Here is a 22674-nt window from a genome sequence, read left to right on the forward strand (position 1 = left end):
GTTTGACTCTTTCATAGCTGGAAGGAAACCAGATTACAGCTGTACTTTTCTGCAACAGACTTTGCAGAACGTTTTAATATACTGTGAGCCACAAGGGGGAGTTAGAGTGTAATTTGTTGCCAGGCAGATTATGGTAATAATTTCAGGCTGTATAACTATTCAAGGAGTGGTCCTCTGAGGCTGAAGTTCCTTTCCCCTGTCTTTTGTAGCATGATGCTATAGTTTTCTCTATATGTGCATCTGATTTGAATAAAACTGTTCCTTTTAAATGATGTGTCTCACTCACTTCATTGAGGGGGAAGCTGCTTCAAACCCTCCTGATATGTTGTAGTTCCCTTCTCTTCCCTCCTTCTTTGAGTTGCAAGTGGGTCTGGGTTGGAAGAGTAGCTGGGGAAATGTTAGGTGGAACAAAGTGCTCTTTTGGGTGGGGTGATGTCACCTCCCATCTGCTCTAGGGTAGGCACATGCTGCAGTGTGAGGGCTCCAGCTGCTTTGTTTGCTGAATTCTTTTGGATTCATTTACTTGGATACCCATGATGTTACAATGTCACTTCAGCAAATGCCTTACCCTGGTCATCCAGGACCAACTGTTGCCAGGTTTTTTTCTGAAAATCCCAATATCTTGAATAAAAATTGTTGAAAGATAGTATCTACTCAGAGCGCTAATATGATCCTGTAGCCTCTGTTCAACTACACCAAGTTTTGTGTGTGGGTAAATAGAAGAGAACCAATCATCCCCAAACACATGCACTCATGGGTCAAGATTTTTTAAAATGGAGTCTAAAACTAACTCCCAGGCTATTTTTCTTATGCCCCCTAAATATAGATTTAATTTTCAAAAGTGCTGAGCATCCAACAACCCTTTGTGATCAGAGGGAGCTGATGGGTACTCAGCGTTTTAGAAAATCTGATCATTTATTTAGATGTCTCATATGAATTAAACTGTTAACTTTAGGCTTCCACTGTTGAAAATACTGCCCACCCTGCCAGAGTAGAACTGATTCTGGTTTGCTGAGCTGATCACAATCCCACTACGATCGTTAAAACATGAAACATTTTTGTGGTGTTGCCATGCTGTGGGAAATCAATCCGTTTTAGAGGCAGGGCCCCTTCAGCATAGTGTCAGGCAAGACAGGTGTTAGATTGGTGACAGCCTACACAGTGTCAGCAACAGAGGGGAGGAGAAAAGGCCAGGTACAAAGGCTGACAGAGAACGTGAACCAACTGTGATGGCAATGAAAGAAAAACTGTCTGAAGGGTAAGTTAAAAATTAAGTTAAAGAAGAGTGAATCAAGAGATGAGGGAGGTTTTACAAGTCATCTACATCTGTATATATGCGAATAGTTAGGAAGACAGCCGATGGTGCTGAGAAACATGCAGCATCATTCTTGGGTGTTGTAGGACCAATAAAACTTGCTGGTGTTGTGCACTGCAAATGGTTTCCTCTGTGCAGCTTTTTACATCAGCTCTTAACAGGAGGAAGGGAAGAAGAGGAGGTGGCTGAAGGGGGTAAGAAAGAGGTTGCTGCAGCTTAGCCTCTTGCAGGGTGTGTGTGGGAGTGTGTTTTGGCGTGAAAATGGCCTGTTGTAGTTATAAATTTGGGCCAGATTTTCAAAGGTATATAGGTTCCTAAAGATACAGATAGGTGTTAGTGGGAGTCAGGTGCCTAACCTGGTTAGGCACTTTTGAAAATCCCACTAAGCACCTATCTGCATCGTTAGGCACTTAAATACATTCAAAAATCAAAAATCTGGCCCAAAGTGTATTGAAAACCAGATAGATGGCAGGCTGCCATCTCTGCCACTGTTGTGACAGCTATAGAAAGTTTCTTACATTGCCTCATAGAACCATCAAACCGAGAAAAAGGAAATTACACTGACCTCTCCCACACCACTCCCCTGCAGTGCAAACAAGTGAGATTACACCTGTTGCTGTGTCTACTGAATTATGATTAGAAGCCACAGCTACAACAGCCTGCAAAAGCAAAGATAACAGGGTGGAGAGTATATGGGAAAGAAAAGGTCAATCCCAGTAAGGATTGCCCTATACACAGACGGCTGAGTGATGGGATTTTGGCACCAGGATTTTGTATATTTAATTTAGGTCCACATGCAGTTGAATTAGGAAGGGGATAGTTTTAGGTAGCGGTTTCAGGAGTGCCTTCACCCCCTTCCATTTTGGACATCATCCCACCCTTCCCTTCCAATGACCTGCGCTTTGTAAACTATGTGCATTATTCTGTTGTGAATAACTAGGGAGGTGGTGCCACTGTGTGGAGGCATCTCCCTCAGCAGATTAACAGAGGGGATGGGACCGGACTAAGTACAAGGAAGAATGGGGAGTGGGCACTCTGCTGATGGCAATGATGGCCACTACAAATGGGCTGCATTGTGTATTTCTCACATGTTAATAAAGAGGGCCCTGTTAAGGGAAAGGGAAATTCTTATAATTAAGTTAAGAGCGTTGCCATCCTAGGGTTTAGATCAGGTGCGGGCAAACTTTTTGGTGTGAGGGCCACATCGGGTTTCTGAAATTGTATGGAGGGCTGGTTAGGGGAGGCTGTGCCTCCCCAAACAGCCAGTTGTGGCCCGAACCCCCCCCCGCTTCTCACCCCCTGACAGCCCCCCCGGGACTCCTGCCCCATCCAATCCCCCCTGTTCCCTGTCCCCTGACAGCCGCCCCGGGACCCCTGCCCCATCTACCCCTCCCTGTCCCCTGACCACCCCTGGGGCCCCTGCCCCTATTAACCCCCACCGCCCCATCCAACCCATTCTCTCTTTCCTTGGAGAGGTTCAGAGAAGAGCCACAAGGAGGATTAAAGGATTAGAAAACATGCTTTATAGTGATAGACTAACGGAGCTCAATCCATTTAATTTAACAAAGAAAAGGTTATGGGGCAACTTGTTTACAGTTGATAGGTATCTACATGAGGAACAAGTATTTAATTGGTCCTTCGACCTAGCAGAAAAAGGTACAACACAATCCAGCAGCAAGAAGCTGAATATAGAAACTGAAGTTTTCAAACTGGAAATAAGGTGTAAATTTCTAACTGTTATAGTAATTAACCATTGGAGCAATTTACCAAGGGTTGTGATGGATTCTCCATCACTGACCATTTTATAATCAAGATTGGAAGTTTTTCTAAAAGATCTGCTCTAGGAATTATGTGGGGGAAGTTCTATGGCCTGTATTATACAGGAGAGCAGAATAGATGATCACAGTGGTCCCTTCTGGCCTTAGAATCTATGGCCTGGTGTGACATGTTACTGAGACACAGGACTGGAACCTGGCCTGATTTGTGGCCTCTTTGTATTGCACTGCTGGCACAAAGCAGCCATAAAGCTGGTGTAGCTGGTTATGGGAGAATCACCAGAGTGCGAGGGAATCCTGTTAGCGAAGAAAAAGTATAGCAGCTCCTATGAACTGCCAAATACCAGTAAGCTGTTCGTAGTCAGCCTTTGGGCTGCTCTAATTTACATAGGGAAACCAGCTTGGTGCATAGATGACCTAGGAAAATAAAGGATCCAAAAAAGTGGTCTAAAGCCATTTTTTCACCATCCCATCCTGCATACATCTTGACAGCAACCCACGCTCTGGGTCGCTGAGTGCAAGAAAATAAATTTCCTGTGTCATATACCTTCAAAACATCAACTGCAGACTTAAATTGTCCCCCCACTCAGATCTGGGACTTTTTCAGCCCCTTTACACTGTTCTGGCCAGACATGCCAAATCTGCGGAAAAAATGCAGAAATTGGGCTTGTTTTTGGCTTAATTGGCTTCTGAATTGCTTGTTGGCTAGTTTTTGGCTTGTAGCTTGTTTGGCTTGTAGCTTGTTGCTTCTTTTTTTTTGATCGGCTCCTGGCAAGCAGGGAAAAAGTGGGTGGGGGGAGAGAGAGTCAGGGATGCACAGCGGGGTGCTTATTTAGTCAGGGTGCTTATTTACCACTTGAAAATTGGCAACTGTGGTTCTGGCCTTTTTATGTGGCATAAAGGGCCTGGGCATAAGGGACAAGGGTCTTTTCACCATCCAGGAACTGAAGTACTGCAAGAAGAGACGATCCTGCATTTCAACATAATAAATGGCTCATTGAAATAATTTATAACAACCTTATGAAAACCGACAACTATTTGAAGTAAGGACTGTGAGGAAATGTGTTATGAATGGAATCTGAAAGCAAAATTAACCACGTGATTTAAAAAAAATCCAATCTGAAGCATCTAAACCAGAGGTGGGCAAACTACGGCCCGTGGGCCACATCCAGCCCACTGGACCCTCCTGCCCGGCCCCTGAGCGCCTGGCCCTGGAGGCTAGCCCCTGACCCCTCTCCTGCTGTTCCCCTCCCCCAGTGCTCTGTGCTGCGTGGTGGCGTGGCTGGCTTCAGCCAGGCGGCACGGCTGCGTGTCCTGGTGCTCTGGGTGATGCAGCTGTAGTGCTGCCAGCCACCGGTGCTCCAGGCAGCGCGGTAAGGGGGCGGGGAGCTGGGTTGTGTGTGTGTGGATAGAGAGCAAGAGAGTTCAGGGTGGTGGTCGGGGATGTGGATAGGGGTCGGGGCGGTCAGAGAGCAGGGATCAAGGGGGTTGAATGGGGGTAGGGGTCCCGGGGGGGCAGTCAGGAAGGAGAGGGGGGCAGTCAGGGGCAGGGGTTCTAGGGGCAGTCAGGGAGAAGGGGTGTTGGATGTGGCACGGGTTCCAGGGGGGCAGCCATTAGTCTATCACTATAAAGCATGTTTTCTAATCCTTTAATCCTCCTTGTGGCTCTTCTCTGAACCTCTCCAATTCATCAACCATCCTTCTTGAACTGTGGGCACCAGAACTAGAGACCGTGTTCTAGCGGTGGTCGCACCAGTGCCAAATAAAGAGGTGAAATAACCTCTCTGCTCCTACTCGAGATTCCCCTGTTTGTGCATCCCAGGATCACATTAACTCTTTTGGTTCCAGCATCACACTGGGAGCTCATGTTCAGCTGATTATGCACCATGACCACCAAATCTTTTTAGAGGCTCTGCTTCCCAGGATAGAGTCCCCCATCTCGAAGGGGGACTCTTTTAACTCTTTGTGGAGGGGGTGCCCATATGCATGCTCTCTCTCTCACAGACACAAACAGAGCAATGCAAGACTGGCATTAAGCCTTGATAAATACAAATATCCCATTTTTACATGCTTGTTGGCTAGGATTAATTCAGTATAACGATGCAGTATTCATTACCGAAAGAAAGATGTCTTTATTTCCTAACAGTTACACTGCTGTTTTTGTAAAGGATGCCAGCAGTTGTCATATTAAATTGGACAGTATTATTTTTCTTGAGGGCCAGGATCATTATTACTGGCACTCATGCACTGTGAGTAGTCACTTCTGAACAGATTCTTTACTTTACTGTCACAGAATGAGTTGCCAGTTATTTGTTATTTGTGCCATGCTGTTCAGCTCAGATTGTGGATGCAATACTTTAGCTTTGTTATATTTGCTGCTTGATAACAAGCCTTTCCAAAGAGAAACATGCACCTCCACATCAAAACATACTGGGCCAAATCACATCCAGTTATATCTGTGAATACCCATTCAAGTCAGGAGGTTGGGCCCATTTGGGGATCTATTGGAGGCACAGGGCCAACCCCTCTATTTTTATAGAGGAGAAGGAAAGAGAGGCAACCAGGTCTTGTTCAGAAGATTTGGAAGGAAACCACATAAGGGAAATCTCACAGACTTTTCCTGTCCTTGTTCCCATCTCTGGTTGTGATTTTTGGTTTGTCTTTGAAAACCCGAAAGAGATTGAAGTTGATCTGGGTCAAATTTGGAATCTACAGCCAAATTCTACCCTGACTTAGAGCTTGTTAAACCCCATGATGTATATCAGGGCAGAACTTGGCCATTTCTGCTCTTCATTAAGGGCCCGATTCTGCCACCTCCTCTCATGTTGAGCAGTGCCTCACTCCAGAGAGCTCCATGGAAATCAGTGAATGGCAAAATATCACTGATGGTGAGCAGAGCTGGCACAATCGTTCTCTAAGCCTTAAGGCCTTGTCTACATGAGGAAATTTTTCAAAGTTGCATAAGCTAAACCGGAAAAAGACACTTGTATTCCAGAATAAGTATCCACACGGTGAGTTATACCAGTAAAACTACAGCTGTATGATTATATCGCAATAATTATCCCAGTAAATTTCCCCATGTAGACAAGCCCTAAGTGAAGTTTACAAAACTATTAGTTTGTCATTTAAGACATGAATGTACCTGTAAAATGACTGTGGGCATTTTACATGGGGACTACATATACATAGTGCAGGGTCAGTAATCATCCTTGTTTATAGCTGGATGTCTGGACTACACTCTAGTCACTGGGCCTAGATACTGTAGTAACAACTTACAAAATACCAACATCAGACGCTCTCTTCCCCTCTCTGCTGTCCTAAGCCTTTACTCCCTCTTCGTAAGGAATCAGCATTATTAAACTTCTCTTGCTTTTAGCAACTAAGGGTATGTCTACACTACAAAATTAGGTCGATTTTATAGAAGTCAATTTTTAGAACTCGATTTTATACAGTCGATTGCGTATGTCCACACTAAGCGCATTAAGTCGGAGGAGTGCATCCTCACTACCGTGGCTAGCATCGACTTACGGAGCAGTGCACTATGGGTAGCTATCCCACAGTTCCTGCAGTCTCCACCACCCATTGGAATTCTGGGTTAAGCTCCCAATGCCCGATGGGGCAAAAACGTTGTCGCGGGTGGTTTTGGGTACATGTCGTCAGTTGCCCCTCCCTCCATGAAAGCAACGGCAGACAATCGTTTCGCGCCTTTTTTCTGTGCAGACACCATACCACGGCAAGCATGGAGCCCACTCAGCTCACTGTCACCGCTACTGTTGTGTCCTAGGTGCTGCTGTTAGCAGACAGTGCAGTACGACTGCTAACCATCATCATCCACCTCTTCCGCTGCAACTCTGCTCTCCTGCTCTTCTGGTGCCATGAATCCACCTCGCAGGTCCTCTCATTGTTCTGTATAAATATCTATTCTCATGGCATCCATCATCGTCCACCGCTTCCGCTGCAACTCTGCTCTCCTGCAGACACCATACCATGGCAAGCATGGAGCCCACTCAGCTCACCACTACTATTGTGAGCATTGTAAACACCTCTTGCATTATCCTGGAGTATATGCAGAACTGGGCTAAGAGACACCAGCACCAGTGATGAGGACATGTGCACAGACATTCCTGAAAGCACGGGCTGTGGCAATTGGGACATCATGGTGACAGTGGGGCTGGTTGATACAGTGGAACGCCAATTCTGGGCCGGGCAAACAAGCACAGACTGGTGCGACCACATAGTGTGGTGGGTATGGGATGATTCACAGTGGCTGCAAAACTTTTGCATGCGTAAGGCCACTTTCCCTGAACTTTATGAGTTGCTTTCCCCTGCCCCGAAGTGCAGAATACCAAGATGAGAGCTGCCCTGGCAGTTGAGAAGCGAGTGGCGATAGCCCTGTGGAAGCTTGCTACACCTGACTGCTACTGGTCAGTCGGGAATCAGTTTGGAGTGAGCAAATCTACTGTGGGGGCTGCTGTGATTCAAGTAGCCAATGCAATCATTGATGTTCTGTTATCAAGGGTAGTGACTCTGGGAAATGTGCAGATCATACTGGATGGCTTTGCTGCAATGGGGTTCCCTAACTGTGGTGGGGCAATGGATGGAACCCATATCCCTATCTTGGCACTGGACCACCTAGCCAACCAGTTCGTAAACCACAAGGGGTACTTCTCAATGGTACTGCAAGCACTGGTGGATCACAAGGGACGTTTCACCGACATCAACATGAGATGGCCGGGAAAGGTGCATGACGCTCACATCTTTAGCAACTCAGGGCTGTTCAAGCAGTTGCAAGAAGGGACTTACTTCCCAGACCAGAAAATTACTGTTGGGGATGTTGAAATGCCAATAGTTATCCTAGGGGACCCAGCCTACTTCTTGCTCCCATGGCTCATGAAGCCATACACAGGCAGCCTTGACAGTAGTAAGGAGCAGTTCAACTATAGGCTGAGCAAGTGCAGAATGGTGACAGAACGTGCCTTTGGACGTTTAAAAACTTGCTGGTGCTGTTTGCTGACCAGGTTAGACCTCAGCACAACCAATATTCCCATTGTTATTGCTGCTTGCTGTGTGCTCCATAATATCTGAGAGAGTCAGGGGGAGACGTTTATGGCGGGGTGGGAGGTTGAGGCAAATCGCCTGGCATCCGATTTTGAGAAGCCAGACACCAGGGCGATTAGAAGAGCACAGCAAGATGTGCTGCACATCAGAGAGGCTTTGAAAACCAGTTTCATGACTGGCCAGGGTACGGTGTGACAGCTGGTGTGTGTTTCTCCTTGATGCAAACCCGCCCCCTTTGTTCATTTTAATTCCTTGTAAGCCAACCACCCTCCCTCCTTCAAAATAAAGTAACTATTGTTTTGAAACCATGCATTCTTTCTTTATTAATTTAAAAAAAAAAAAGGAGATAACTGACAAGGTAGCCGGGTGGGGTGGGGGAGGAGGGAAGGACAAGGCCACATGGCTTATTGTAGCCACACAACAAATCAAAACTGTTTGAATGACAGCCTTCTGTTGCTTGGGCCATCCTCTGGAGTGGAGTGGCTGGGTGCCCGGAGCCTTCCCCCACTCCCGCAGCGTTCTTGGGCCTCTGGGTGAGGAGGATATGGAACTTAGGGAGGAGGGCAGCCAGTTATACAATGGCAGCAGGGGTCTGTGCTTTTGTTGGCTTTCCTGCAGCTGCACCAGACACTTCATCGTGTCCGTTTGCTCCCCCATTAACCTCAGCATCGCCTCCTGCCTCTGCTCTTTGTGCTCACTTAATGCTTTCCTGGCCTCTGCCACTGAATGCCTCCATCAGTGTGGGAGGACTGCATGAGCTTGGAAAACATGTCATCGCGAGTGCGTTTTTTCCGCCTTCTAATCTGCGATAACTTCAGGGATGGAGATGATAGGGGGAGCATAGAAACATTTGCACCTGGGGGGAGATAAAAAGGGAGAGTAAAATTTAAGATGATACATTTCTGAGAACAAAAGGGAGACTCTTTCACAGTAAATCAAGCAATTCACAGCAGACAGCACATGAGCTTTAGGTCGCATTTTGCCTTTTATATTGAGCGCCTGCTGGTATGGTGACACATCACACATGGCTGGGCAGCAGAATTTCCAGGCAGCCGTGGTAAGGCAAAGGGTATGCGGGGTTGGCTTTTTACACATAACATGTGGGAATGGTTTCAAACTGCAGCACCATCCTTTCCCATAGCAAGCAATGCCAGTTGGGTTTCACATTTGAAAGGAGGGCCTGAGGTTTTCAGGTGGATGAGCAGCACACATCTCCCCCCACCCCACCGCGTGGCTATTCTCCGGGATGATCCCTTTTAGCCAAGCGCAAACAGCCCAGCATGAACGGGAGTACTTTTACTGTTCCCGTACAAAAATTCCCCTATTTCAACTAGGTGACCATGAATGATATCACTCTCCTGAGGCTAACACAGAACGATATAGACCGAATGTTGCTTGAATGCGACCAAAACCCAGGACCATTTGCTGCCATGCTTTGTGCTGCAATGATTCCAGACTACTTTCAGAGTACCTCCAGGAGAGCTTCATGGAGATGTCCCTGGAGGAGTCCCGCTCCATCACCAGACACGTTAACAGACTTTTCCAGTAGCTGTACTGGCCGCGAATGCATCCCAATTCTTCAGGGCAAATCAAACATTAAACACTATGGCTTTTAAACCCTGTACTGTAGTTACAAATGGTCACTCACCAGAGGTGCCTTCTCCAGCTTCAGGGTCGGGGATCCCGCCTTCGGAGGGTATTTGGCTCCAGGGTGATGAAAAGGTCCTGGCTGACGGGGAGAACGGATTCACCGCTGGCCTGCTGCGCATTCTCCTCCTCCTCCCCTTCCTCATCCACAAAATCCTCCTCCCTGTTGCATGAAACTCCCCCCTTGCAGGTGTACACAGACAATGGTGGGGTAGTGGTAGGATCCCCTCCTAGAATGCCATGCAGCTGATCATAGAAGTGGCATGTATGGGCTCTGACCCAGAGTGACCATTTGCCTCCTTTGTCTTTTCGTAGGCTTGCCTGAGCTCCTTAACTTTCACGCGGCACTGCTGTGTGTCCCTGTTGTAGCCTTTCTCCAACATGCCCTGTGAGATTTTGGCAAATATATTTGCATTTCTTCTTTATGATCGAAGTTCGGCCTGCACAGATACTTCTCCCTATACAGCAATCAGATCCAGTGTCTCCCTTTCAGTCCATGCTGGAGCTCGTTTGCGATTCTGGGGGGACTGCATGGTCACCTGTGCTGCTGAGTTCGCCGACCAAACAGGAAATTAAATTCAAAAGTTCCTGGGGCTTTTCCTGTGTACCTGGCTAGTGCATTGGAGTTCAAAGTGCTGTCCAGAGCGGTCACAATGGAACACTCTGGGATAGCTCCCGGAGGCCAATACCGTCAATTTGCATCCACACTACCTCAAATTCAACCAAGCAAGGTTGATTTTAGCGCCACTCCCCTCACCGGGGAGTATAGAAGTAGATTTTAAGAGCCCTTTAAGTCGACGGAATGGGTTTGCTTGTGTGGACACATTCATTTTAAAATCGACCTAATGCGGCTAAATTCGACCTAACCCCATAGTGTAGACCAGGCCTAACTGAACAGCTATTCACCATAGGTAGCCTGAAATGCCCTTGTTTCCATGGTCATGGACTAATGTGTGCTAAATTAGACCTGACCATGAAAAAAGCCAAACTCCAAGATAGTGGTTGGATCTTTCCCAATGCCCGTTTCTCTCTGAATCCTTGATAGATATTTTGAATGTCTGTAACTGGTGTGAGAGGAGCTGCAGGGCTCAGCTGAAGGTGCAGTTTTGAGAAGGAGTTTCTTAGAGTCCCTCTCTCAGCCAGCCCCCCTCACCCTGGGAGGGTGGGATCAGAATTCACACACTCCCCCATTCCCATATATTTAAAAGCCCCATGTTTACACAGACTGGTAACTATGTGCTTTTTGTATCTAATATATCTAGGTATCTGAGAGGGTGAATTTAGAACCAGTCCTAAAGATGACATGATTTCAACCTCTTCACAACCGGTCATGTTTTCTTGGTGATAGACTGTACTTGCTTGTACTTGTACTTGTAGTTGCTTGCATGAAGGAATTAGTCAGAATTTGTATCTGAATTAAAAACTTGATCATACCCACTGATGTGGAATAGCGACTGTGGTCAGCTAAAAAAAGGAGACAGTGTTGTTTACTGGTGAAAGCAGAGTAGTGGGAATCGGGAACCCGTCCATTGCACTTCTGGCTCTGCCCCAGCATGGACAAATCATCTCGGATTTGGACAAATCATTGCAGCTCTTGTGGGCCACACAGATATTCAGAGGAGCTCAGCATCTGTAATTTGGGCCAGCTTATTTAAAAGGCTGAGTTCTCATTTAGGCACCAAAACAATGAGCCAGGTTTTCAGCAAAGTTGACAGTGTAGGTTCCTGAGTGTTTTTGGAAAGTCTGGCCATAAGTGTCACAATGAGAGGTTCTAGGTGCAAATCTTTTGATTGTACAGCCTTTATTTAGGTATCTAGATGGGACTTGAATTCTTCTGAATTTCTAGCCCCAGGTGACTGACTTTGTCCATCTGTACCCATAATACCTGTCTCACAGTGGTACTGCAGGGCCAAGTTTAATATCTGAAAGATGCTTTGGCTTTCTTGGATGAAATATACCATAGAAGGGCAAAATAGTGTGCTCTACTATTATTATTTATTATTAGAAGCCCTTTGGCCTCCCACCCATCACCTTCCTGTCAGCCACTGGACTCAGTGCTCCTGAACTAGCAGAACTTTGTGTGCGCCACGATGACTAGATGGTCCATGGTTAAAATGGAAGTTAGCTGGACAGTTCTGTAGTGATAGTACCCTCGTTCCCAACCAGACTGAAACCATGTGGTGGAAACCGTGTCTTTACGAAAGGGAGGAAGAGGATGGTGAAAGCAAAGCTGAGAGTCAATACTGACTTGACTTTCTCTGTTTATTCCCCAGTGAAGAGCTGCAGCATGCATACCAGCCCCAAGGAGACCCAGTCAGTATAATGTACAGGTTTATTTGCCTGCATTTCAAATTTGTGGTTTCTAGAGTTAAATCATTGCACATTAAAATAAATACTGGAACAGAGAGTGCCAGTCTTCAAAGAAATCGCAGACTCTGAATTCCCTAGCTGGGTAATTGCAGCTTTAGGGCCCAGTCCCACACTGAGACATGCAGATGAGCACCTTTAAGTTCATTGGAGACACACATACCACACACACACCTCAAGTAAAGGATCAGGCCCTCAAACTTTATCTATCTCCATGGTCGGCTACTTCCAACATTGCACAGATGTTTGGAGCGGATGTACTGTTGTGGGGGGCAGCAGGTTTCCATTCACTAAGAGAGTAATGACTGAAAACTTTGACAGCTCATAGAGCTCTGAAGTGAGGGACTTCTTGGAGGGCAGTGACCTGATCCAACACCCACTGAAGACTTTGGGGTTCTTTCCATTGACTTCAGTGGGCAGTGGATCAGGCCCCTGCACAAGTAAACTTTGGTTTTCTGTGATTGATCCACATACATGCACATACCTTGGGACAGTTTTTCTCTGTTGCAGTTGTGTAAATCTGGAAAAACTCAGATGAGACAGAATCAGAATTTGGTCTATTGATTCCAAGGAGATACTCACATAAGTACGGGTTTCAGGATCAGGCCTATAAATTGCAATGTCGTATAATTCATTTCCATTTAAAATACTAAGAGAAGTGAACCCTGCTGTGCTCTGTATCCATAAGAAGTGGCCACATTTTGGAACCAGGGCTTTTTTTAACAATTTGTGAGTTTACAGGCCAGTAGCCAGTGTTTCTGCACATGAGCCTCAGAGCTCTCTTGCTCACACCCTGGTCAGGAGCAGGCGGGCACCCACTGGGCAACAGGGCTTTTTCTTTTTTTTTAGTATGTGTGTTTGTAGTGATCTTAGCAGGCAAATGGTGTGGAAAGGAGCTTTGCATGAAAACCACCTCCTACTGAACTGCTTCTGGAACAAGTATCAGTGAATCTGTTTCAGCAAATACTTCTGGCTGGAAAAAAAATCCGTCTAAAATTAAATAACTAAAATTAAACATCTGCAGATGTTATCATAAATAAAAATGTCCGATTCTGTTTTGAATCTTGCTAAACTATTTGCCTCCCTAGTATCCTGTGGTAGTGAGTTCCAGAAGCTATTTATGTTGTGGACGTTAATTATTTTTTAAATTAAATCCAGCTTCTTGCCTATAGCCATTACCTTTGTTCATCCTTCATTTCCTAATATTTTCCTCTCCACTGGTACTATAGATTTTAACTTCGTAAAATATTGTAACAATTCCATTGTCATGTAGGAATCTCACAGCTATTGCTGTGCTGCATGTCATAGCCACTCAGACTGTCACAGTAATGAAGTTGTATAAAAATCCAGTCTTTCCTCCAAAAGCACAGGTCCCTAACACTTGAGTTAGAGAAGACTCTCTGTTAGTTCCTAGTTATACAGGGACTAAGATAGATCGTTGACCAGTTTTGCTTCCATCCAGTAGAGGGCAGTGACTAATCCATTTGTGACCGTATCTTTTTGAGGAAAATTTTAAGTGCTGCTTTTTTTCTTTATTATGAGCATAATCAAGAACTAATGCATTGGAAAGGAAAAGAGTAGGAGAAGAGGAAATATGACCGTGTTGAGAGAGCCAATCAGCAATGCTTTATTTACTTTTTTCCACAATACAAGAAGAGATTAAAAGAAACAGATGAAAGGGAATACTTTAACAGCCACAGCCTTGCAGAGGTCTCCGGATGGAACTGTGCTCTCTAAGAGAAGAGCAGCATATATATATAAATATGACTGCTGCTTCTTCTGTGAGGATAAGGTTTAACTTTATATCCACGCTGAAGTTTTCAAACTTACACAGTATATTCTCCTTTCTAACAGCTTGCCCAATTACGTGGGACCTGCACCAGGCTCTGGCTGTTAGTTGATGGTCTTAATTAAACTCCAAAAGGTTGTATTAGCTATGTCACTAATAATGACTGTGCTGATATAATTGGCTTCTCCCAATTTTTTTCCTGTGACTGGCTGCCAGAAGCTTCCGAATTAAAAATAAACAGATTTGACATTTTCCTTGGTTATCTACACTCTAAGTATATACCATTTTGTTTGATTATGAAGAGTAACAGAGTCATGCAAGCCCTAGGCAACCACTCTCCGTCTCTCTCCTTATCACTTGTGTGCTAAACAGAATTATTTATGTAACATGTAGATACTTTGTGACTGAACAGAGACAGCAGGAGTGAGCAATCAAATCTTTAGGAGTGCAGTGAGTGACTCAGGTGTTGTACATTGTTGAGAAAAAGAGTCTGCCATGAGCCTGTGGCTCAAAAATTTGTACACTGCAACTCTGATCCAAGGGGATACCCAAATAGAGGCACTTTCCCAGAGGGTTAGAATTTCATTGGTGAGTGTGATAGATCACATGCGGATTCTGGCACTCTCTACATGGCAGGCTGGAAGCTAGCATGCCTGAAGCCACTGAACTGATAGTATCTGCACTAGCTGAGGAAATAGTCCCAGATTGATGTGTGAGTAAGGGGGAGTGTATGAGCCCTGGCAGGCTGAGGGCAATGCAAAAGAGCTCAAAAGTAACTCCTGAAAGTTGCTGGTGATGACCATTTGCTTTTAATCCAAAGGGTCCACAGAACAGAGGATTTGAAAATGCCTAAGGATTGTAATGTTTTTCAAACTCTCATAACAGCTCTTTGCTGTTTTTATCACCGTAAATCCATTATTGGAGTTAAGGTAGGTGCCCTTCTGCAATAACAGTAACTATACTGCATACTCGTTGATATTCAACAGTGTTTGTTTTAAAATGACATTTAGATACAGTGTGTGATGGTCATATAATGGAAGTACCTTTTGATAGTGTACTGTCGGCTGAAGGAGAGGCTTAAAAATGTTCAAACTTACTTGCCTGAAGTTGAATGCACAAATCCATATTTAGGCACCTAAATCAAAGTGCCCTGAGTTTGAGATAGTGAGCCCCAGCAGATCCCATGGAAATAAATAGTAACTTCAAGTAGGGGTGCTGGAACAATTTGTATAGTGCGGGGTGCTGAGAGCCATTGTACCAAACTGTAAACCCTGTATATGATGGAAACCACTTCAAGCCAGGGGTTGCGGTCGCACCCCTAGTTCCAGCACCTATGGCTTCAAGTTCTCAGTACCTTGTAAATCAGGCTGCTTTGATTTAGATGCCAAAATATAGATTTAGGTGCCTAAATTTAAGCACCTAAATTTGAAAATTTAGGCCACTGTGTTCAGTCTTTGCTTTCTATTCAGGTAATAGTGTTCAGAAGTTAAGCCTTGGTATTGGTCCAAAGGAGCCAAAATGCTATAAAGAATAGGTGGGACTTTTCAGTGACAGCATCTCATACACTTGTATTGGGTCAAGGTCATTAGTTTTTCTTTTATTATAGTATCATTTTAAAACCCTACAGGCAATTCCGATTTTATTGTAGATTTAAAATGTGAGATTATGTAATATCCTAAATGCGCTAAGCACTTTACAGACACCGAGTGGGACGCATTCCATATGAGCCACAATCAATTGTGATCGAAGTCTCTCCAAAGAGCTTTGGATCAGTTTTACAGTTCAGCCCCATCCCTAATAAAAACCACAATAGCCAAACCATATAAACAGGTTCTCCGTTTGAGCTGCTCTCATGGGTTTAGTTTGTAGATATGTGAGCCTACATGGCAGCTTGTTTGTGTGAAGAAGATGCATTGAGGCTTTCAGAGATGAGCATCTATCAGCATTAAAAGGTATTGTCATTGTGATTAGAATTGGACAGCGTCCTCACTGATGGAGATGCCTTCACTATCTAGACACAATGCAGCCACTGTACAGTTTAATTAATGCAAACATTAAGATTATTTTAAAGACTGGCTTTCTGTAATTATTACAGACTAGCTTGTGTTGAAATGAATCCTAGAACCCAGACTTGATCCCTGATTTATGTTTGAAAACAAAAACGCATGCTACAGATTGTTACACAAGCCGGGTATGTAGCTGCATGATTGCATCAAACATGATTGCATCAAATGGCTACCTTGCTGAGGAAGGCAGGTTGTGTCTCTCCCAAGCCTGTTAATGCTGCTGACAGTGCGAGCGAGTGGAATGTGCACAGTGCCCCACCAGCCCAAGCTAACTGCGTTCAGTAGAGTGCAGGCTTGTTCTGTGCGCCGGTAATTAAATTTTTCTTCACCTTCCATTCACTGTGTATGGTTGGTGGGACAAAATCCTATACCCTCCTGAAATATTTAATCTTCATTTTCAAAATATTAGGGGTCTCATTTTCAGAAGTGCCAAAGTGATTAAGGAGCCTAGTCCTATTTTCAAAAGTGACTTTCACTGAGATTTATGCTCGTAAGGGCCTAAAGACAGTCTCCCTGACAGTCAGTGGGATTTGGGCTCCTGAATCACTTTGGCACTTTTGAAAATTTGACCCTACTGTAGATTCTCTTCTCCTTTTCACTGATGCAACCACATTGAAGTAGTCACCAGTATCAAAGAAAGGAGAGTCTGTCCTGTTAACTTTATTGCTTTTAATTTTAATTGGGATTTTAAAGGTTCTCACTGTAGTTCTGTTGCTCTACAACTTTCAAAATGAAGTTGGGGTTTATTGTTTGCTATCAGAACTGAATTAAAACGATCATTCTTGTCCATGCCTTTTGTTTAACTTGGCATGAATTTCTAATATCTAAAATAACACTGGTGTTGTCATGGTAATTTTCCATTTGGTCTAATCCATATAGTCTCTGGAGAAATCGAAACATTAATAGTGTTTGCTGTATGGGAAAAGAATAAAGCCTTTTATGAAGAAACAAATTACAGCTGGTCTCTTTCAAAAATAAGGTTCTATTTAAAGAGATTTCCAGCATTTAAAATAGATTTCAATACATGTGTTCCAGAAGGCACTGCTGACTTATCTTTAATTAAATCCAATGAACTGCTATTTTTAGACATGCCTACATTTTGGAAGTGGGTCACCCTTGCTGAGGGGAAAACAGTCAGACATGGAAATGGGTAGGGGGCAAGAGAACATGAGATCCAAGAGAGGGAGCTGAATGCCTCCTTTCTCTAGCACGCCAATGCACTTCGGTGCCAGCATTGATAAAGAACTCAGGGCTAGTTGTTCTCTCACACCACTGTAAACCTATTGACTTCAATGGAAAAAAATTATATTTAGATGAGATTTATCCTTTACTTTGTTAGGGATCAGCTTTGTGCAGTTACCGAGGACAAGTTCATTCTGAATAAATCCTCTGACATCAGTAGAGTTATACCAGGGATGCATTTGAGACACAGGACCAAATTCTGTTCTGTTACACTGAGGTAAATCCACAGTAACTGCACTGACTTGAGTTGTAACTGAGAGCAGAATCTGGCCTAGCACATGGACGCTGATATATGTCCCACCATGCACTGTAGTGACATGTACGGGGTCTGAGCACTGATAATGCATTATACCTACCTTTGTGACTCTTGAAAATCAGAAATACAGCAGCTAAAGTGGTATTTTAGTTATTGGAGTGTAAAGTCCAACGTAATGGTTAGTTACGTTGTAATGGTTCAGAAACTCTATAGCCTAATGACGCTATATCATGATAATGGGGTGTGTGTGTGTGTGTTTTAGTAAGTGCACCCCTGTTCAATTACTAACAGTAAGTAAGAATGAGGATCACCACCTAGTTCAGATGTTTACTGCAATTTACAGAAAACTGCAGTGTGATTGGCAGCTGTCTGTAGAAATGGGCAGAGGCACTTCTACTTCCCCTAAACTGTGCTCATTTATTATGTGAGCTTCAAGCCACTGAAAATGGTTCCTTTTAAAAGTTCTATCTGTCATTTTTGGGATTCAGAATCTGAAAATTCTGATGCAACCATGGTAAAAATGGTAAACAGCCCCCATCTTAGCCCTGAATGTGTTGCAACTTCTATTCAGTTAATATGTTCTTTACGATTGGAAGGGGAGAACCTGTTCAAATATTATATTTGTTCATAACAGCCTAATTATACAGCTGATGATTCACCCTCTTCTGAAGCTGTTCAAAAGGGGAAAGCCGTTCAAGTTCTCATTGCTGCCAGGTTTTGAAACTTCCAGTATATAGAACTACCACATCACCCAGTAATGTCCTAATGTTATGAATGTAACCCAGGCAGGCAGCCTTTTATAAGAGGCCACCCTTGCAAGTTCGTCCAAGAGAAAGATGGCCTTTGCAATGGCTTTTTATAGATGGTGATTTTTAACTAATATTTCTTCACTACATGACAATCTAAATCTGATTCACTGGTATCTTTGGGCTTTACGTATCCAGTTTCAGCATTCACATGAAGGATATTCAGTCTGATACCATGAGCTAGCAAGTCACCACAGCCCAGCTTTTGGATCTTTGTTTTTGGCATAAAATTTGTTGTTGTTGGAGAGTCTGGGCTGGGAAGGAATAACTTACCAAGATACTATGAAATTTCACATAACTCTCTGAAGCTTGGCTCCCCATTGACTTCAGGATCTGCAATGAGGTTTGTTTTGCATCCTTGGTAGCAAGGCTGATTTTTTTTAAAAAATCATGTTTGAAAAGATCTTCTTTCCTTCTTGACCTGTCTGCATGTCCTAAGATCTTCCAAGGGGAAAGCTCCTCTCTCTGAGTTCTCATGCTACTTTTACATAATTCATAAGATTTCCACTCCCACATGCCCTCTAACACACACGTAACTGATATCTGTGCTACCCCAGTTCTTTTTCTGAGCATGGCTATAGTGGGTGTAGTGAAGATGGTGCATGGAATGTGTTGCTAAAAGAGATAAACGATTGTCTTTATGTTTGAGAACTACCCAAGGCTACTTTGTGCCTTTGTTACCACAATTTTCCTTCTTTGTTCAAACTCCTAAACTCCATGCTTACTTTTTACTCTGTACTTGCTTCAGCCTATTCCCATTTGCTGAAGTGGGAGCTTTACGTGAGTACATACATCAGCATTTGGCTTCTTAGTAATAGATTGGACATAAGCATTTCTCAAATACATTTGCATAAGCACATGGGGCCAAATCTGGCAGTCCTTAAGATTTACTCGGGCAAAAATCCCCATTGCAATTAAGGGGAATTTTTCCTGAGCAAGTACCATTCAACAGTGGAATAGGAACTTTAGGATTGTGACACATAAGAATTCAAAGCTTTAGGCTCCATTAGCTAAAGGTGAACCATATTCCCTAGTCTGTGAATGCTGTCGTTTCAGGAATTAAGGATTGAGTTATATTTACAGTTGGGTTGTAGGGAGGGTATTATTTTCTTACTGGAGTGAAGGATTGTACAACATAGGCCTGACCCAAAGCCCACTGCAGCCAATGAGATTCTTTCTGTTGGTTTCAGTGAGCACTTGACTGAACCCTGTGATATTGTATTGTATGCCTGTTGGGCATAAACCAGATCAATGTTCATGTGGCTCTTCCATTCAGGAACATCTCCATAAATGTCAGAAGGGCCCCACGCTCCTTGCCTTGTGGTGGGCAAAGGACACTCAGCTTGTGTGACTGACTTGAATTTCAAGAAAGTCAGTGAGATGATGATTGAAGTTTGCCTGTTACTGATACTTTTCACCAGTTGTTCCTCCAAAAGTTCCCAGCTGACACTAGAGACTCACGATTCTTCAGCCAGTGCCCATTTGGGTTTTCCATAAAATGTCATTCCACTCTGTCTTAGTTCAGATCTCTGGTTAATTCTAGGGTTCCCTTGGCTCAGTTTAAGATCTATATATTGGCCATCTCAAATGTAGAGTGAATCAAATAGAGACATCTCAAAGGGAGAGTTAAATCAGTCTGAACTTCAAAACTTTCTCCTGAACAAGCTGGCAGTTGGGCCTGACCTTTCCTTGTTACATCATTCAGTTTAGATCAGTTTTATGTCTCCCTCTTTTGGGCCAAATTCTGTCTCATGCACCCCTACATGTAGAAGGCTCTGACCTCATTTGAACTGGTGTGATTCCACTGTGCTGGGGGATGGGTTTCAGGGAGATTATGCAGGGGTCCACACCTTCTGTGAAGTGTGGAAATGGGTAGCCACCTGCCATTCTCCTCCATGACTGGGGAGGGCAGCAGCTGCAGGGTGTGTTGAAGCCCTGAATCTGCAGTATTAGCCATGGAACGCTACCTTGGGGAAAACTTCTTTCCTCCTCTGGATTTTCCCAGTACCTGACCTAAAAATATGGGCTGTGTGCTATAGTCAAGATGTGCCCCTCTTGTAGCTGCTGCCATTGTATTAATTTACTTAAAGTTTCACATTGTCCAGGAATGCCCAGTCAGCTCTCACGTGTCCGGCCATCACTTATCTCTGGCTGAGGACCCTTGTCCCAGTCCCTTCTGACTGGGGATTTTAAGGCTGCACAGCTCCCCTGCCCTACACTGCAATATCCCCAGCAAGCCAGTCTAGCTAAAGGCCAGCACCTGTGCTTTGCTTTCCCTTCAAGGGCTCTGAACAGTAGCTACCAGTTAACACACAGCTTCTTCTAAACAAGCACATTTATTCCTCAGGTAAAAGCATTACAGGGAAAACATTAAAAACAATAGAAGAAGCTGCATGCATCAATATATGAGGCTCTAGTAGGCAAAATCCTTCTGCAAGGGTGGGGGCGCTTACACAGAAAGTCCTATTCATTTGCTGGATCAGAAAGAAGGCATTGGGTCTGTTTAAATACAGCCTTTTTATGCCAAAAGTTCTTTCTTTATCTGTTGGTCTCTGGAAAATCCAGTTTGAACTAGTATATGCAAGCCTCCCCAGGGGTTGGTACCTCTCTAGAGGTGTTTACACCTGTCCTAGAGTGATTTACCTTAATCACCCCCCACAGTTCTTAGTTCATGGAGGAGTTGTGGCATCCCTCTTCCTGGAGTTGCATACAATTCCTGGCCCATAGTGATACATAAACCATTCACACACTTAATGTACTATGATCCCCAAAGATGTTGCATGTGGTTGCGATATCTGTCACACACCATCTTAGTTCCACAAACATTTTCCATTTTTTGTGAGAAATTAAGGGAAATCTAAGCAGAGAAGTCAGTGCTATGGTTCAAGATGTACCATTTAGCAAGAGAGTCTTCCATCCCTCCACTTCCCCCAAAGTAGTGTTTGAAATTAGTCTGGGTTTTGCATGCTTGCAGTTTTACAGGCTAAGTGCAATAAAACCACCAGGCAGGAGAGAATAAGGACCAAACACAATGCTTTCAAATAGCATCCCATTAGGGATATTTTTTGCAGGTGATTACACCTATACATGTGAAATACTTGATGCAAGTCTGTCTTGTTTAGTAGTTTAGGGGGTAGGGAATTGTAAAGGATGTTTTGTGGTATCCAATACCTTTAAATATCTTTATACATGCAGTGCCAGGTACTTACAGCAAATGTCAAAAGAAGGCAAGGTTAAACTTACTGCAGTAAGTGTACATTTTAAACGGAAGCCATGAGTTTTACAGTAAATATTGAGTTTCTCTTACCTTATCTAGGCCAAATCTTCTCTTATTATTATGAGAGAGGAGCAACCTGAGAAAATTGGGGTTGGATTCAGATGAGCCCCACTCACTCCCTACAGTTTGGAAGCTTTTCCAGACCTTGTGAGTTTTCCCTTTCTTTTCCTCAATACTTCTCCTCTGTTTCATCTCCTCTCCTCTCCTGTCTTGCTCTCCCTCACCTCCCAAATCCCCAACATCCCTTTCACCTGTGCTTCTATTCCTTTGGGAGTTTTCAGTCTAGCACTCTGGACAGCTGCTCTGTTCAAATCATGTGAATTCTGGGATTTTCTCAGTATCTGAAGCCAGGGCATACCTCCCTCCTCCCCTCATCTATTCTAAGAAAGTGCCAGAACTTGTGAGATCTGAAGATTGCAACTAGGCTAGCAAAGACTTCAGGATGGACTTAACCAAGAGCAGGAGGCCTGTGGTGGGTTGGGGAAAAGATGGGTTTGTGGGATATGTAGCTGAATTTATTAGAACCTTGGGCAAGGTGTAGGGTTGGTTCAATTCCTGGTTCAGGTGATGCCCCCTTTTTTTTCCTAATTGATTCACTGATCTCTAATACTGCTCTCTGCTTTGAAGCCTTCTCAAAAGTTGAGCTTTTCCTTTCAAAGCAAGAAGAATCAGAAAATAACAAGGCTGCCTCTTGGGGCTAATTTAAATGTCTGCTAGCTAAACTGTGCCCATAGCAGCAGGAAATAATTGAAATACTATCATGAGGATGAAGGACATAAGGGAAGCTGCATGAGCAGAAGATACTAGCGAATGGTCTGATGAAAACCTCATCAGGGTTTCGGGTTACCTTTTATCAGGAAAGTTGAGACCTACTGAAACAACTGTAACAGTCCTTAGATGTGCTTTGAGTAAATAATACTTTACCAACAGGCTACACAGAGATATGACAGTGAATCCCCTGGGTAACCAAAAATTCATCTGGAGATTTTGTGCAGTAAACATCTTGAACAGTTTCCAACATATATTTTATAAAGAAAACCATTTGTGTCTTCATAATTCCAGCCAATTTGGATTAG

At 44.0% G+C, this 22674-nt stretch overlaps 1 protein-coding gene across 2 annotated transcripts in view; it reads left to right on the forward strand.

Moving 5' to 3' along the window:
- The window catches only part of BCAR3 (BCAR3 adaptor protein, NSP family member), an 82425-nt gene that overhangs the window by 34916 nt on the left and 24835 nt on the right, over positions 1 to 22674 (forward strand). The window contains exon 1 of one of the 2 annotated variants that reach the window (XM_073358224.2): positions 14761 to 14880. The exons of the other annotated variant lie outside the window; for it this stretch is intronic. Coding sequence (XP_073214325.1) covers positions 14797 to 14880 — 84 coding nt within the window. The 5' untranslated portion in view covers positions 14761 to 14796. Of the gene's footprint in view, positions 1 to 14760; positions 14881 to 22674 lie in introns of those variants that run through there. 2 annotated transcript variants of the gene reach the window in all.

This window comes from Lepidochelys kempii, chromosome 8, assembly GCF_965140285.1.
Source record: "Lepidochelys kempii isolate rLepKem1 chromosome 8, rLepKem1.hap1, whole genome shotgun sequence".
Classification (NCBI taxonomy): domain Eukaryota; kingdom Metazoa; phylum Chordata; order Testudines; family Cheloniidae; genus Lepidochelys; species Lepidochelys kempii.